The following is a 16,604-nucleotide window of genomic DNA, read 5'->3' as shown; positions in this document are numbered from 1 at the left end:
TACAAGGCCATACCCTACCCTGAGGAACAACAGCAGAGGTTTCACACTGCAGGCAGAGGAATAGACTTCACCAAAATTACCCAGCCGCTCCCTGAATAAACAAATACCAATAACGTGCTCTGGACCCAGCATAGACAATAAAATACATTAGCTAAAATGTCCAGTTGTCAACAACAACAAAATTATGACAAAGAAACAGGAAAAGTGACCCATATACCAGAAAAAATAAAATTCTTCACAAATGCTTCCAAAAAATAGAAGAGGGAAGAACACTTCTTAACTCATTCCATGAAGCCTAGATGACCCTGATACCAAACCCAAAGATATCACAAAAAAACAAAACTACAAGTCAACATTTCTTATAAATGTGGATGTAAAAATTCCCAAGAAAATACTCACAAGCCAAATCCATCAATGTGTCAAAAGAATTATACACTGTGATCAAATGAGGATTTATCCCAGGTATGCAACTTTGCAGTCATATCTGAAAATCAATTTATATAATGCTCCATATTAAAAAGCAAGTGAGAATAGTGTGGAGGACCACAGGGGAAGGGATGGAAAACTGAATGGGAAGAAATTAGAGAGGGAGACAAATGGGGGAGACTCTGGATTCCAGAAACCAGACTGAGGGTTACAGAAGGGAGGGGAATGGGGGATGGGGTTATTGGGGGATGGGTATTAAGGAGGGCACATGTGGTGAGGAGCACTGGGTGTTATGTACAACTAATGAATCATTGAACACTGTATCAAAAACTAATGATGTATTCTATGCTGGCTAATAGAACATGATAAAAAAAATATATTAAGAAAGTAACAAAAGTTCCAAAGTAATGTATTCTTAGGTGAATGTCCTATAGTCTGCCAAAAGCTTCGTTCTTTTAAATCTGTTGTCATTTATCTTTCTAGTAAAATGTTATAAAATAAACAAGAAAGCAAAAAAAAAAAAAACAGAAATCACTAGATCATGTCAATAGCTGCAGAAAAATCATTTGACAATAGCAAAACACTTCCATAATAAAAAACACTCAACAAACTAAGAATAGAAAGAAACTTCCCCAATGGGATAACGAACATGCATGAAAAACCCACAGTCAACAGCATACTTTATGGTAAAAGACTAGATACCTTCCTTCCATGTGAAGAACAAGACAAGGATGCTTACTATTAGCCCTTCCATTCAACATTGTACTAGAATTGCTAGCCAGGGAAATTGGGCAAGAAAAAGTACTAAAACACATCTGTATGAGAAAGGAAAAAGTAAAAGTGTCTCTATTTGCCCATGACATGATTGTGTATATAGAAAATACAACAAAATCCACTAAAAATCTATTATAACTAATGAAAGAGTTCAGGGAGATTGCAAGATAGATCAATATAAAAAATCAACTGTATTTCCATATACTGGCAATGAAAATATCCCAAATGGATATTGAATAAACAACCCCACTTATAACAGCATCTAAAAGAATAAAATACCTCAGGATTGATTTAGCCAAAGAATTGAAAGACCTATACACTGAAAACTAATTGAAAAGAAGTTCCTGGAAGAAATACATATTTATGCTATAATCCTTACAATACAGAGGCAACATCAGCACCAGGTAAGGACCATTCCTTTCATATCTTAGCTCAACATCTTTCTAATTTTGTGACACTGGATGTATCTTACCTCTCAATACCTTAAAATCCTCTTCAGTAAATTGGGATCATTTATCATAATCAATTATCTACTCCATGTGATAATTATGGTAATTACATATGTTAGTATTTGTAAAGTGCAGAGAATAGTGCTTGGCACCTAGTAAGCCTTATAAAAGATTTTGTTGAATAAATAGCCAAGCTATGGAAAGAACCTAGATGTCCATCAACAGATGAATGGATAAAGAAGATGTGGTGTATATATATATACAATGGAATACTATGCAGCCATCAAAAGAAATGAAATCTTGCCATTTGCAATGACGTGGATGGAACTAGAGAGTATTATGCTTAGCAAAATAAGTCAATCAGAGAAAGACAATTATCATATGATCTCCCTGATATGAGGAAGTGGAAATGCAATGTGGGGAGTTTGGAGGGTAGGAAAATAATAAATGAAACAAGATGGGATCGGGAGGGAGACAAACCATAAGAGACTCTTAATCATACAAAACAAACTGAGGGTTGCCGGGGATAAAAGGGTAGGGAGAGGGTGGTTGGGTTATGGACACTGGGGAGGGTATGTGCTATGGTGATGCTGTGAAGTATGTAAGACTGATGATTCACAGACATGTACCCCTGGGGCTAATAATACATCATATATTTATTAAAAAAATAAAAAAATTTTAAAAAAGAGAGACCAAAAAAAGATTTTGTTGAGTAAACAATTATATAAACATATATATACACATAAATCATACCAGAATCTTTTCAACCTCACCTACTTATCCCAAACTTCACTTGGCAATCACTCCAACTCTAAGGGACAAGTTGCCCCGATAAATGTAAGACCAAGTTGTAGGGACAGAGCATGACCTGAAAGGTTATGCCCGACAAGTAGGTACTCCTTGGATTAGTGCTTTTCTCAGAGCCAACTTCACATCCTTGTTTCTCAAGGTATATATTAAAAGATTCAGGGAAGGGGTAACAATATTATTCAACACCTGAACCACAGAATCCAGCCAGGGGCTGAAGGCAGGCCGGAGATAAATGAGGACCACGGGTCCATAGAAGAGCAGGATGGAAGTCAGGTGGGCACTGCAGGTGGAGAAGGCTCTGCGCCGGCCTGCTGAGGAGCTGATTTTCAATATGGAGAGAACAATGTGAGTATAAGAAGCGAGGATAAGAAGAAAACACAAGAGTGCCACAATACCTACATTGGTGAAGCTCACTGTCTGAGCTAGAGAGGTGTCTGCACAGGCCAGGAGCAGCACCACTGGGATATCACAGAAGTAACTGTGCACCTCATTGGGGCCACAGTAGGGCAACTTAAAGATGAGGAACGTGAGGACAGATGCATGCAGACAGCTCCCCATCCAGGTGCTTAGTGTCATGACGGCACAGACTCGGGGGTTCATGATGACTGTGTATCTCAGGGGGTGGCAGATGGCTGCAAAATGGTTGTAGGCCATCACAGTGTACAGGAAACACTCAGTGCAGCCCAGGAAGTGGTAGAAGAAGAGTTGGCAGGCACAGCCCTGGTAAGAGATGGTCCAGCTTTGCCCCATGAGGGAGAGCATCATTTGGGGGAACTCACGGAAGGGAAAAAGATGTCAAACACAGACAGTTTTCCCAGGAAGAAATACATGGGGCTGTGCAGGGTGGAGGAAGTGAGGATGGCCAGAAGAATGAGCAGGTTCCCCAGAAGAGTGAGCCGGGAGAAGGCCAGAAAGAAGACAAAGAGCACATTTTCCAGCCCTTTTGTGTAAGGGATTCCCATCAGGAGGAACATGGTTACAGGAGTGTGATTCCTCATCTCCATGCCTGGTCAGTCCTGAAAGAGCAAAGAATGGCCTTGCTGAGATGAACTCTTCCCCCAAAACTAATATCTTCAGAGAACCCACTGGAAACTGAAAGACTTCTGTTGCTATAAAAGGGAGTCAATCCAAGTCTGTCACTAATCAATGTGTGACATGAGTTAAGTCTTTTGTTTATTTTTCCTGTTTCTTCGGAAGAAAAATAGAGATAACACTAGAGGCAGAATAGAATAGAGGTCTGTGAATATAGCTTACAGTGCCTATATCTGAGTTTAATCTACACCTTGCTCTGTGACTTTGGATAACTGAAAAGAAATCTCTGAATCTCTGTATCTGTATACATAGCATATATCTTACAATTCTTGTGAGGACTAATACTTTAATGTATATGAAGTCCCTAATCTGATCCTACCCATTCTTGTTAAAAAAATCATTCCAGATCCTAATAGTTTGGTTTAATGAGTCTTTATTTCCACACATTCTATCTGTTCGTTGGACTTGCAGAAGTTCTGACATGACCTATTGCTGCAAATGACTTGCAAAACTGCCTTCTCCATCATCAGCCAGACAACTGAAAACAGAATTGTGTAGTGAAAACACAGTAAAACTGGATGGGAAAGATAATGGTTAATGTAAGGAAATGCAATAGACGGTTACCAATATTCACAACAACCATCTTCTTTCAATACGAAATTTAATCTCAGAGTAGCAGTTATATCTGCAATATGACAGAACAGATGCAATCACCATTAAGGTTTTAAGGTTGAGCTTCATTAATCAGAGACTATCTTAAGAAAGTACCATGGAGTCAACTAAGGCAGTATTAGCCCAGTTCAAATAGAGCCAGTTCCCACATTCCCACCTTCCTCTGGTGTGTACAACCCAGCAGATTAGAAAAAGAAAGCACTCTAGACAGAAAGCATTTACAGATCAGACTGAAGGGAAATGGCCAACTTGGGTTGAAAGCCAGGCTCCACATCCACCCTCTGTTTCCGTTGCTTTTAGATGCTGTGGAACTCAAGAACCAGGTTCTGGGACCAAGAAAGCCAAACACTCCGCTTTCTCAGACTCATCCACTCAGGTCTGAAAAATCTAGACCCAGTAGTTCTCTGTTCCCTGAGTGAAGGAACAGTATTCATACCCTCTAGAGAGAGTAAATGTCTTCGATATTCCTTTGGGACCCTCTTCCCTGGGGAGTCCTGACTAGAAGATCTGTAGAGCAGAGGGAGCCATTAAAGTAGGGATTCCTTTCCTCCCTCCCTCCTTCTTTCTCCCCATTGCTTCTACCTCATTAAGTTCTTAGATAAAAATCCAATTAAGTAGCGGTATTTAGTTGTATTCTGTTTTTAAATCTCTGATTAGCAGTAACTCTTGGGCATGTTTTTCCTCTCTCAGAGAACCCTCCACTGGGGTCAGAGATTGTGTTGCCCAGTGACCCTGGGCTTAGAAGACATGGGTTTGAAGAAGAGGCTATGGGTTAGCAAAGGAACCACTCAAAGAAAAGAGGCACCAACCCACTTAGCGTTAAAACAAGCACACCTACAACTGTTGTTTCTATATTTAGTTTTATAATGCCTCATTATTACTCCCTCAAGATCTCTAAGATTTATATGCTTACCAGACTTGCTTAGTGTAGAACACTTTAGAACCTTAATTTCCATTAATTTTTCCTTTTATTTATTTTTTAAGATTTTCTTTGTTTGAGACAGACAGAAAGCATGAAAGGGGAACAGGGAAAGGGAGAAGCAGGTGTCCCACTGAGCAGGGAGCCTACACAGGGCTGGATCCCAGGATGCTGGGATCATGACCTGAGACAAAGGCAGACACAAATGACTGAGTCATCCAAGCGCCCTCCATTATTTTTTTTCTTTTTAAAATCTATTGCTATTGATTTTATTTGTTTTTATTATATATAACAAATATATAATATTTAAGTAACTCCAAGAATTAATTCTTTAAGGGGGTTATACATCTCATAATTATCATCGCTATAACTCTTTAAAACAAATACACATTAGGTTCCTTCTTTTTTAAAATTTTTATTTAATTCAGTTACTTAACATATAATGTATTATTTGTTTCAGGAGTACAGGTCTGTGATTCATCAGTCTTATATATACTCAGCGATCATTACAACACATACCCTCCCCAATGTCCATCACCCAGGTGTGCCATTCCTCCTTCCTCCTCCCCTCCAACAACCCTCGGTATGTTTCCTATAATTAAGAGTCTCTTATGGTTTGTTTCCCTCTCTGGTTTCATCTTGTTTCATTTTTTTCCTCTCTTCCCTTATGATCCTGTTTCGTTTCTTAAATTCTACATATCAGTGAGATCATATGATAATTGTCTTTCTTTGATTGACCTACTTCACTTAGCATAGTACCCTCTAGTCCAGCCACATCATTGCAAATGGCAAGATTTCATTTCCTCCTTTTTTTTTTTTTTTTAAATGTAGTAGGCTCTACACCCAGCATGGAGCCCAAAGCTAGGCATGAACTCATGAACCTGTGATCAAGACTGGAGCAGATATCACAAGTCAGACACAACTGACTCATCCACCCAGGTGCCCCTAAATATACACATGTTAAGAAAAGATAAAGCTATAATAAGCCTCTGTATATACCATCTCATTTTGATTTCCTAGAATTGTTTGTGACAAAATCTTAAGAGTCATTAAAGTAACAATTAATGAAATAGCCCAAGATTGTATCTTTGTATTAAATGTTTTTTCTATACTTCCTGTATCATTAATTCATTCAACAAGTATCTGTTGCAGATATTCATTTGTCACCCAGTCAGTCAATTTCAAAAGACCACCATACATATGGTTTTTACATGAGTTTATGAATATGTGATTTACATATTACATATGAATATCAGTATATAAATTTGTAAGGAGAAATAAAACACCATATTTACTGGTGTTAGTGGGTCAGTCTATTTGTTTCCAAAGTAATAATAATCTACATTCAAAGCAAAATGCTCTTTCAGGAAGGTTTTACTAAGTGTGGAGTTAAATCAGAGGGAACAGGATGATTATAACCAAATGTTCTGCTACAGTAATTTGATGCACTTTTTTTTTTACCATATCAGCATACCTGTCAAGCAGGTCAAAATGTCCCTGTCAGATGTTCTTTCCTCCCCCCAGACACAAGAGATATACTATCCACTTGTTCAACATCTACTTCTTATTTTCCAGTTTTATCAAGATACAGTTTACCTATTATAGAATTCAATAATTGTAAGTGTACAGTTTAAATATTTTTATTAAATTTATACAGTTGTACAGACATTGTCAAAATTAAGAATACTTCCATCACCCCCAAAATTTCTCTGGGCCAACATACAATTGATTCCCACTTCTATTCCCCTCCCCAGGAAACCAACCACTAATTTGCTTTTTGTCTCTACACATCTGCCTTTTTTAGAACTTTCATATAAATGAAATGAAATAATAGGTAGCCTTTTGAAGTTGGCCGTTTTCATTAGCCTAATGTTGTCAAGCTTCATCTAGGATGTAATATGTAAAAATAATTTGTCCTTTTTATTGCCAACTAATATTCCAGTATATGAAGATACCACATTTCATTTATCATTTCACTAGATGATGGGCATTTAGAGTTTTCTCAGATTTTTTTAAATTTAAATTCCAGTTAGTTAACATACAACATAATATCATTTGCAGGTGTACAATATGATTCAACACTTCCATATAACACCTGGTGTTTACAACAGGTGCACTCCTAAATCCCCATCACCTATTTAACCCAGCCCTGGCCCACCTCCCCTCTGGTAACCATCAGTTTGTTCTCTAAAGTTACGAGTCTGTTTCTTGTTTTGCCTCTCTCTTTTCTTCCCCTATGATTGTGTTGTTAAATTCCACATATGAGTAAAATCATATCATATTTATCTTTGACTGACTTATTTTGCTTAATAAAATACTCTCTAGCTCCATCCACGTCTTATATATAGACCACACCTTCTTCATCAATTTATCAGTCACTGGACATCTGGGCTCTTTCCATAACTTGGCTCTTGTTGATAAGGCTGCTCTGAACATCAGGGTACATGTATCCCTTTGATTTAGTATTTTTGTATTGTTTGGGTAAATGCCCAGTATTGCAATTGCTGGATCATAGGATTGTGCTATTTTTAACTTTTTGAGGAACCTCCATACTGTTTTCCAGAGTGGCTGCAACAGTTATCATTCTTACCAAATCTCACCTTTTTCAACATCCTCACCAACACCTATTGTTTCCTGTGTTGTTAATGTTCCCAGCTTTGATTATGAATAATATCTCTATGAAAATTCCCATACAAATCTTTTGTGTATCCATTCCCTTTTCAACTATCCTCAAAGACTATAAATTGTTTTGGGGGGTTTTGTTCAAATTCTCACAGTATCTTCTCTCTGATATTAGTGATAAGACTCATAAAGTCTAAATGGTAGAATAATTTTGGTAGACATCCAATGTCACCACTCAAATGTTTATTCTTACAGCTTACTCTTTCAAAGAGAGTTCTTTTCCTGATTGTTTGGGTCAGTCTTGGGCAGAACTTTGTACAAAGAGGTCACATATAAGGACTGTCTAATATATTTCAGACATAAGTTCTTTCAAAAGAGCTTGAAGCCACAACAGCTTTTTGGAAGTTGAAGTACCACATGCCATAGAAACTGATAATCCCACTAACACCTAGGGTAGGATGCCTTACCCAAGTCAATATGTAAGCAAAAGGAAAACATAAACTAAATTCTTTGAGAAAGATTCCAGAGACAGAACAAAGGGGGAACCAAATGCTTTCACTGGGAAAAAAAGTTAAGAAACATATTTGGCCACAGATCTGAGCCATATTTTTTTAAGGTTTATTTATTTATTTGAGAGAGAGAGAGCATGAGCTTGGAAAGGAAGAGGGGGAGAGGGAAAGAATCAAGAAGACTCCCACCAAATGGGAGCCAGACGTGGGGCTCGATCCCAGGAACCCAGGTTCATGACCAAAGGGAGATGCTTAACCAACTCAGCCACCTAGGTACCCTAAGCCATATTTCTTAATTTAGTAACTGTATAACTTAATTATCAGCAATCAAGTTGCTATTTTTATGTATTCAAAAACCTTTGTCTTCATCTCAATTGTTTCTGGACTTGGGAGGGAAATCAAGAGTGTTGCCCCCCCCATCAATAAGTAGATTACACCCCAGGTTGGCAATTGCAAAAGAAATGGATCAAACTGTAGGCAGCGCAGGGGATGGGGGATCAATGAGAGTATAAGATGAATTTGTGAAAACTTTTGGGTGACAGTGAACTGACTTAACACATCTCACACTGTGTGACTATACCGAGTGCATATAAAAGACTAAATGTCTATCAGACACATGAAAAAAATGTTCATCATCACTAGCCATCAGGGAGATTCAAATTAAAGCCACATTAAGATACACCTTACACCAGTTAGAATGGCCAAAATTAGCAAGGCAGGAAACAACATGTGTTGGAGGGGATGTGGAGAAAGGGGAACCCTCTTACACTGTTGGTGGGAATGCAAGTTGGTGCAGCCACTTTGGAGAACAGTGTGGAGATTCCTCAAGAAATTAAAAATAGAGTTTCCCTATGACCCTGCAATTGCACTACTGGGTATTTACCCCAAAGATACAGATGTAGTGAAAAGAAGGGCCATCTGTACCCCAAGGTTTATAGCAGCAATGGCCACGGTCGCCACACTGTGGAAAGAACCAAGATGCCCTTCAACAGACGAATGGATAAAGAAGATGAGGTCCATATACACTAAGGAGTATCATGCCTCCATCAGAAAGGATGAATACCCAACTTTTGTAGCAACATGGACAGGACTGGAAGAGATTATGCTGAGTGAAATAAGTCAAGCAGAGAGAGTCAACTATCATATGGTTTCACTTATTTGTGGAGCATAACAAATAGCATGGAGGACAAGGGGAGTTTGAGAAGAGAAGGGTGTTGGGGGAAACTGGAAGGGGAAGTGAACTGTGAGAGACTATGGACTCTGTAACACAATCTGAGGGTTTTGAAAGGGCGTGGGGGTGGGAGGTTGGGGGAATCAGGTGGTGAGTATTAGAGAGGGCACGGATTGCATGGAGCACTGGGTGTGGTGCAAAAAACAATGAATACTGTTATGCTGAAAATAAATAAATTTAAAAAAAAAAAGACTATGACTGAGGTGTCAAAAAATGAAAGGAGTCTCTAGTCCAGCCATTCAGAGACACCTATTCCTTCCATAGGTTTAAGTGAGCTGAATTTTCCTAAAGGTAAGGGAAAATGGTTTTCTAGACTCTGATTCAGAGACAGTAGTTGCTAGCTCTTTCATGGGTTTGAATACGGATAGAATTTCTCAGGTTTAGAACAGATCGCAGAAAGGACATACTCTGCAAGAGAACTATGTGAGGTGAAATAGAGAGATGGAGAGATATTAGGTACAAATTTTTATCTCAGAAAAATTGTAGACTATTTGAGGAAGTAGGCCATTCATTAAAATTGTTTCTTTTCCTTTTTAAAATAATGTTTATTTCAGTGAGGTTCCCTGTCAAATGGAAATCCTTCTTTTTCCTGAAAAACAGGAACACCAAGTAACTACTCAACTTGGTGTATAAGGCATTTTTAAAATATTTTGAACAATATTCATCAGATTTCATTTTCTAAAGGGCCATTCCTTTCATTGGAAGGGCACCATTTCAGTTTATTTCACAGTGCCAGCTGGGAGGACTGATAGTGTTCAAGTTCATCAAATGTGGCATTACAGAAACAGAAACTAAATAATATATAGCAATATAGTTAATATCCCTAGTCTCTAGGCAAATGCTATAGGTTTCCTTTTTTGCTGAATTTTCTATCTTTCTTTCTTCCTTGGTCCTTGTACTTTCACCTAGACTTGAGTCTTCACAGTCTCTTCTTTTTTTTTATTCAAAGCCTTTATTCCAATCATGTATTGTTTGTTCCAAGTCTGTCTTGCCCAATATGTTTTGTCCTCTGTAAGGACAGAGATTGTATCTATCTAGCATACTACTCCATCCTCTTTGGATAGCACTATATCAATATATAAATAGTAAACTGCCAATAAATATTTGATGTTACCCTGATGGCCATCCTTCTGACTTAATTGTATTCTGGACTAGTCACTGATTGAAATATTAAATAGTAACTTATGAATCATGTAACTACCAAAATGATGATGATCTAAGAACTCTTATAATTTGTATTTCTTACTGATAAGTGAACAATTAAAGCAATAAGAACTATCTGCTGGTAGAAGAAATGGATCATTGTAGAATGGGAGGTTTGGAGAAAGTATCACAGAAATGTTTGAGGATGAACAAGAACCCAACATTTATGTGGTTCTCACAAAGGCAGAAAGAATTATAATGGACATTCTAAATCAAGAAAACCACATAAAGAAATATGTATGGCAGGGTATGTCTTTAGCAAATGAAATAATCCCAAATGAAGAATTACAATTAGAAAAAAAATTTTATGTAAGTTAGACATATAACTGTGAGGGAGCACTTTTTTTTGACATTTGCTTCAAAAAGTAGAGCCTAATTTCCCATGGGAGGTGGGCTAAATGTATTGACTCACTTCTAACAGGAAGAAAATAAAAGCAGGAATCTTGTACATTATTTGGGAAAGTTTTTCATAAAAAGCTCTGCAGCTTCCTGTTCAGACCCTCTCTTGGATCAGCCACTTTGGTAGAAGCCAGTTGCCATGTTGCGGAGACATGTAGATGACTATATATAGAAGACGCCCAGGTACTGAGTGAGAGACAGTGGCCTTCTCCCAACAGCCATGTAACGAGCCATCTTGGAAGCATGTCTTTCAGCCTCAGTTGTGCCTTCAGATGAGTGCAGCCCTACCCAACAGTGTGCCTACAACCTCATGAGAGATCCCAAGTCAAGACCACACACTAAGTTACTCCAGGATCCGTGACCCTCAGGAACTGTATGAGACCATAAATGATTTTGTTTCAAACTGCTTAGTATCTGAGTAATTTGTTGTACTATAATACAAATGGATACAATACACAGATAGTGCCATGGATTCAGGAACATTCAAATAAAGTAAATAAGGTGGCCCTTGACTAATAAAGTAGAGATATTAGCAACTGTTAGAGTAAATCAGCTAGTTTTATATAAATACTTGATTTACATCATAGACAGGTAGATGTCGCTCCCACAAATACTTCTTCCCTTTTACACTTTGCATAAGTAATTTAGTGGATGCTCTGTTCTGATCCCATCTGACACTAGTCAGATACACAGTTTTAAGTTAACCAGGCCATGACCAACTGAATGGATATTACAATGGGGTGGAAAGGAGTTGAGGTTCTTATTTTTCCATAATTGTTTATTTCTACTTATATCACCCAGAGCGCGTTCCTCATTATGTCCAATGTCTCACTATTTGTCTCTCCTGCAGTTACTTAATGTCCTTGTGCCTCCATTTTCTCACATATAATTGAGGAGAGTAAATGTATCCACCTAATAGAGATGCTGCTCAGATTACATTAGTTAATATGTGCAAAATATTACATGTTAATGTGCAAAATATTGGAACTGTAAATGATATATAAAAAGCAAGATATAAGGGTTAGCTTGATTATACAGAATTTATGATTTTTCACTGCTTCTTATAAGGCAGTGAAGGTTTAGTTCCAGATTCAGACTCCTTTGTGACAATACTTCTCTGACTTCACTTCTTTGTGTCAATACTTATCTGATGAAGATAGGTTTCTTCATCTTTAAAAGAAGGATATCACAGTATTTACCTCTTAAGATTTTGTGAGTTAACTTAGTCAATACATGGAAAGCGCTTAGAACACCATCATACACATGGTAAGATTTTTCAATGGTAGCTTACTTTTCTTGATGTTTGAATGGATGACTGAATAGATAGGTAATTGGCCTGAAATTCATTTGATGAAATGTTAAAATTTAAGTGTTGAAAGATTTAAAAATAAATAGTAAATATTGTTAATAGCTCAATTTCAATTAATTACAGATATATTTTCAAGAAACAAAAAATATCTATAGTGTATAGAGAATTCTGGCTCAAAAACCTCTCCTCTAAAATTTACAGGAATCCACTCTTTTATCTTATAAGAATAGATTAATGGTCAGCTTCTCACTTGAGATAGAATGAGTAAATTTCAATGCCAGACATCTCTGAGGGCCAAAGGAATAAAGCTCCAAATGGAATTTTTGTCTAATGGGAGCATATCATTAAAGCCAAAGTTATAAATTAAGTTTAAACCTAAATTTACCAAACTGTGCGATCCTGCTTTTAAATTTTATAGCATGTCAACCATGAAACCTAGCTTTGTTGAATGGCCAGAGACAGACCATAACAGAATAGAGTAAGGCATAAGAAGGAAGGATGGGAAGAGGAGGGAGGGAAGGAAGGAAGGAAGATAGGCCATGGCTTCTAGAAACTTGAAGATTTGTGGTAATTGATCAAACCAGAGTTCCAACAAGTACAGCCTGTGTGAGGCAGAAAAAGGACATTGTTTTGGCAAATTAAAAAGAGATAAGGCTGGGTTAATCTGGAAAGTTTCCATGTGGGATTAATTCAGTGGCTCAGGGGACCCCTACCACGTGACTGTCAGGACTCCTAAGGAACTGGTAGTAACTTTGCCCAGTTCACTATTTGGCCACAATCCCATTCTAAGAGTAGTGGATCAGAAGCAACTTCACAAAGAATTTCGGAGAGGAATTACCCCTATACCTTATGCCCCAGAAATGTGGGCCATTTGAGTGAATACTTTTCTCAAAGCCAATTTCACATCCTTGTTTCTTAAGGTATAAATCAAAGGGTTGAAAGAAGGAGTGACAATATTATTCAACACCTGAATAACAGAATCTAGCCAGGGGCTGGACGCAGGCCTGAGATAGATGAGCATCACCGGGCCGTAGAACAAGAAGATTGAAATCAGGTGGGCGCTGCAGGTTGAAAAAGCTCGGCGCCGGCCTTCAGAGGTGCTGATTTTCAATATGGAAAGGACGATGTGACCATAGGAAGTAAGGATAAGGAAAAAACATGTAAGAGTCACAACATCCACGTTAGTGAAACTCACCATCTGAGCTAGAGAGGTGTCTGCACAGGCCAGGGGCAGCACCACCGGGATATCACAGAAGAAATTGTCCACCTCATTGGGGCCACAGTAGGGTAACCTGAAGACCAGAAATGTGAGGATACTTCCATGTAGACAGCCACCCAGCCAAGTGCCCAACGTCAAGCCAGTGCACACCCTAGGATTCATGATGATGGTGTATCGCAAAGGGTGACAAATAGCCACAAAACGGTCATAGGCCATCACGGTGTACAGGAAACACTCAGTGCCCCCCAGGAAGTGGTAGAAGAAGAGTTGGCAGGCACAGCCCTGGTAAGAGATGGTCCGGCTTTGCCCCATGAGATAGAGCATCATTTTGGGGGAACTCACGGAAGGGAAAAAGATGTCAAACACAGACAGGTTTCCCAGGAAGAAATACATGGGGCTGTGCAGGGTGGAGGAGGCCAGAATAGTGAGGAAGATGAGCAGATTTCCCAGCAAGGTGAAGAGATAGAAGGCCAAAAATAAGACAAAAAGCATGTTCTCCAAGCCTTCAGTATTGGGAATTCCCAACAGGGTGAACTCTGTCACAGAAGTGTAGTTCCGCATGTTCACACAGCGGGGCATCCTGGAGAAGTAAAGCAATAGTCGTGACAGATCACAAATGACTGTGAAAGTACCTTCTGAGTAGAATTATTTCCGAGGCAAGGGCTACAAGCAACAGGGGTCCAAAAAAGGAAAAGGAGACCAACACTAATCTGGCCCTGAAGCTAAGTCATGTGTCACTTCCAGCCTGTTTTTTCATGTGTTAAATTAAATCACAGAGTAATATATCTTTATAGTTGACAAACCTCTTGCAGGCATCCACTCTTATTATCAATTTTATAATAGTTGGATTTATCATCACACAAACTGGTACATTTCTCCAAGGAAAATTTGTTATCAGGTAGCCGTCTTATTTTAATTATCAGCCAAGTTGTAATCAGTTGGTGGTAAATAGGCCCCACTTATTTTTACCTTCAACAATACTCTTTCCATTCTCAAGTGTTTATATTCAAGAAGAAAACTAGACCATTCATATTTATAAGCTATCCACTCACTAGAAATGTATCTTTCGAAGCTAGACTTTATCTATTTACTATAGAACTCACAAATCTAAATTTCAATAACATTAATATCATTATCTTTATTAATGTCAGCAGATAAACCTAAAAAAAACCCCTTGATTATATTTTCAGAAGGACAATATCTCTTTCTGTTCATTTGTATCCAATTTTATGTTAGCCTTCCATATTTGTCATTGGATATAACTGATTTCCCTCTGTGATCAATATTTGTTCATAGGAAATCATCTGATAAATATATTCATACCAGCTTATAAATTGCTGATCTGTTACTATCTCCTGCATTATCTCCATTTTAACAAGGATAAAGTCTCATGGACAAAAATCTCAATAAGTAGAATTTCTAGCAAGAATAAGGAAATAGAGAAAATAAGAGCTCAGCAGACCATTCTTGAAATCAATCTATAGAGCCATGTACCCCTATATAAAGCTTGTCCTGCTCAAAGTGTTTGAAAAGATTATAATCCCAGCAAAGATAGACAGGAAGACAAAAAGACTCTTTTGCAGCCCAAAATGCAGTTTAAATATTGAGTTTAAGACATAACAAGTGATTCAAGCTCAAAAACATTCATTTTTTTATCAACTTGCTAGAAATATAAAGATGAATAAAATGAAGTATTCTTGTAAAATCTTACTCAAGAGGTACATAAAATTGGTTATAAACCTGACCCTATCTCTGCCTTTCACTAATACTGGGGCCATAAACAATTTATTTAATATCTCTGGGCCTCATACCTTGCAAAAGAGTAATGGGTCATAATACTGTCTGCCTCATAAGGTCTTTGTGAGGATTGAATGAGATAATGAACATGAAATGGTTACCTCAGTGCTTGACACTTTGTAGTAAATGTTCGATATTAGTTGAACAACCAACCTTATGCATGTAAGACTGTGATAGTATGGCTGATAGTATGGTAATGACAAAAGCAAATGTGATGGAGATATAATTAGAAATGGATTTGAAAAAGATCTGTGAGATTTGAAAAAGCAGACAAAGCATAAACATGGTCAACTGATCTTTGAACAAGGAGCAAAGGCAATACAATGGAGAAAATATGGTCTTCTTAACAAATGTATCTGAAACAACAGGGCATCCATAGGCAAACAGATAAATCTAGACACAAACTTTACACCCTTCACAGATGAATCACAGAGATAAATGTGAAATACAAAAGTATATATAAGATTCCTAGAAGATAACATAGAAGAAAATCTAGAAGACCTTGGATATGGCAATGACCTTTTAGATATAGCACCAAAAACACCATCCATTAAGGAAAAAGTTGATAAGATGAACTTCATCATAATTTTCAAAAATTCTGCTTTGCAAAAGACAGTCAAGAGAATGAGAGGACAAGCCACAGACTGGGAGAAAATATTTTACAAAAGATATATCTGATAGTGGACCATTATCCGAATTGTACAAAGAAATCTTAAAACTCAAAAATAAGAAAACAAACAACCCAATTAAAAATTGGGCCAAAGTCCTTAATAGACACCTTACCAAAGAAGATGTACAGATGTCAAATAAGCATATGAAAAGATGTTTTACATCATATGTCCACCAGGGAAATGCAAATTAAAACAATAATGAAATATTGCTACAAACTTAATAGAATCAGCCAGAATCCAGAACACTGGCAACACCAGATACTGGTGAGACTGTGAAGCAGTGGGATCTCTCACTCATTTCTGGTGGGCATGTAAAATGGTACAGCTGCTTTGGAAGACAGTTCGAGGGTTTTTCACAAAACTAAACATAATTTTACCATACAATCCAGCAGTCATGCTCCTTGGTATTTACTCAAAGGAGTTGAAAACTTACATCTACACAAAACCCTACACATGGATATTTATAGAAGCTTTAGTCATAATTGTCAAAACTTGGAAACAACTAAGACCCCCTTCAGTAGGGGCATGAGTTAATAAACTATGGTACATCCAGAAGTGGAAT

At 37.7% G+C, this 16,604-nt stretch overlaps 2 protein-coding genes across 2 annotated transcripts; both read right to left on the bottom strand.

The window, feature by feature from the left end:
* Positions 1 to 2,525: 2,525 nt before the first annotated feature.
* Positions 2,526 to 3,463, bottom strand: LOC116598782 (putative olfactory receptor 10D4). The gene is given in 2 exon segments (XM_032358105.1): positions 2,526 to 3,232; positions 3,235 to 3,463. Coding segments are annotated over 2 exon segments (936 nt in total).
* A 9,739-nt stretch (positions 3,464 to 13,202) lies between these two features.
* LOC116598781 (putative olfactory receptor 10D3) lies at positions 13,203 to 14,135 on the bottom strand. Its single transcript, XM_032358104.1, has one exon. The coding sequence runs from the start codon at positions 14,133 to 14,135 to the stop codon at positions 13,203 to 13,205; it is 933 nt and encodes a 310-aa protein (XP_032213995.1).
* Positions 14,136 to 16,604: the final 2,469 nt, after the last annotated feature.

Source organism: Mustela erminea, chromosome 9, assembly GCF_009829155.1.
Source record: "Mustela erminea isolate mMusErm1 chromosome 9, mMusErm1.Pri, whole genome shotgun sequence".
NCBI classification, from domain to species: Eukaryota; Metazoa; Chordata; class Mammalia; order Carnivora; family Mustelidae; genus Mustela; species Mustela erminea.
This window is presented reverse-complemented; position numbering and strand designations above follow the sequence as displayed.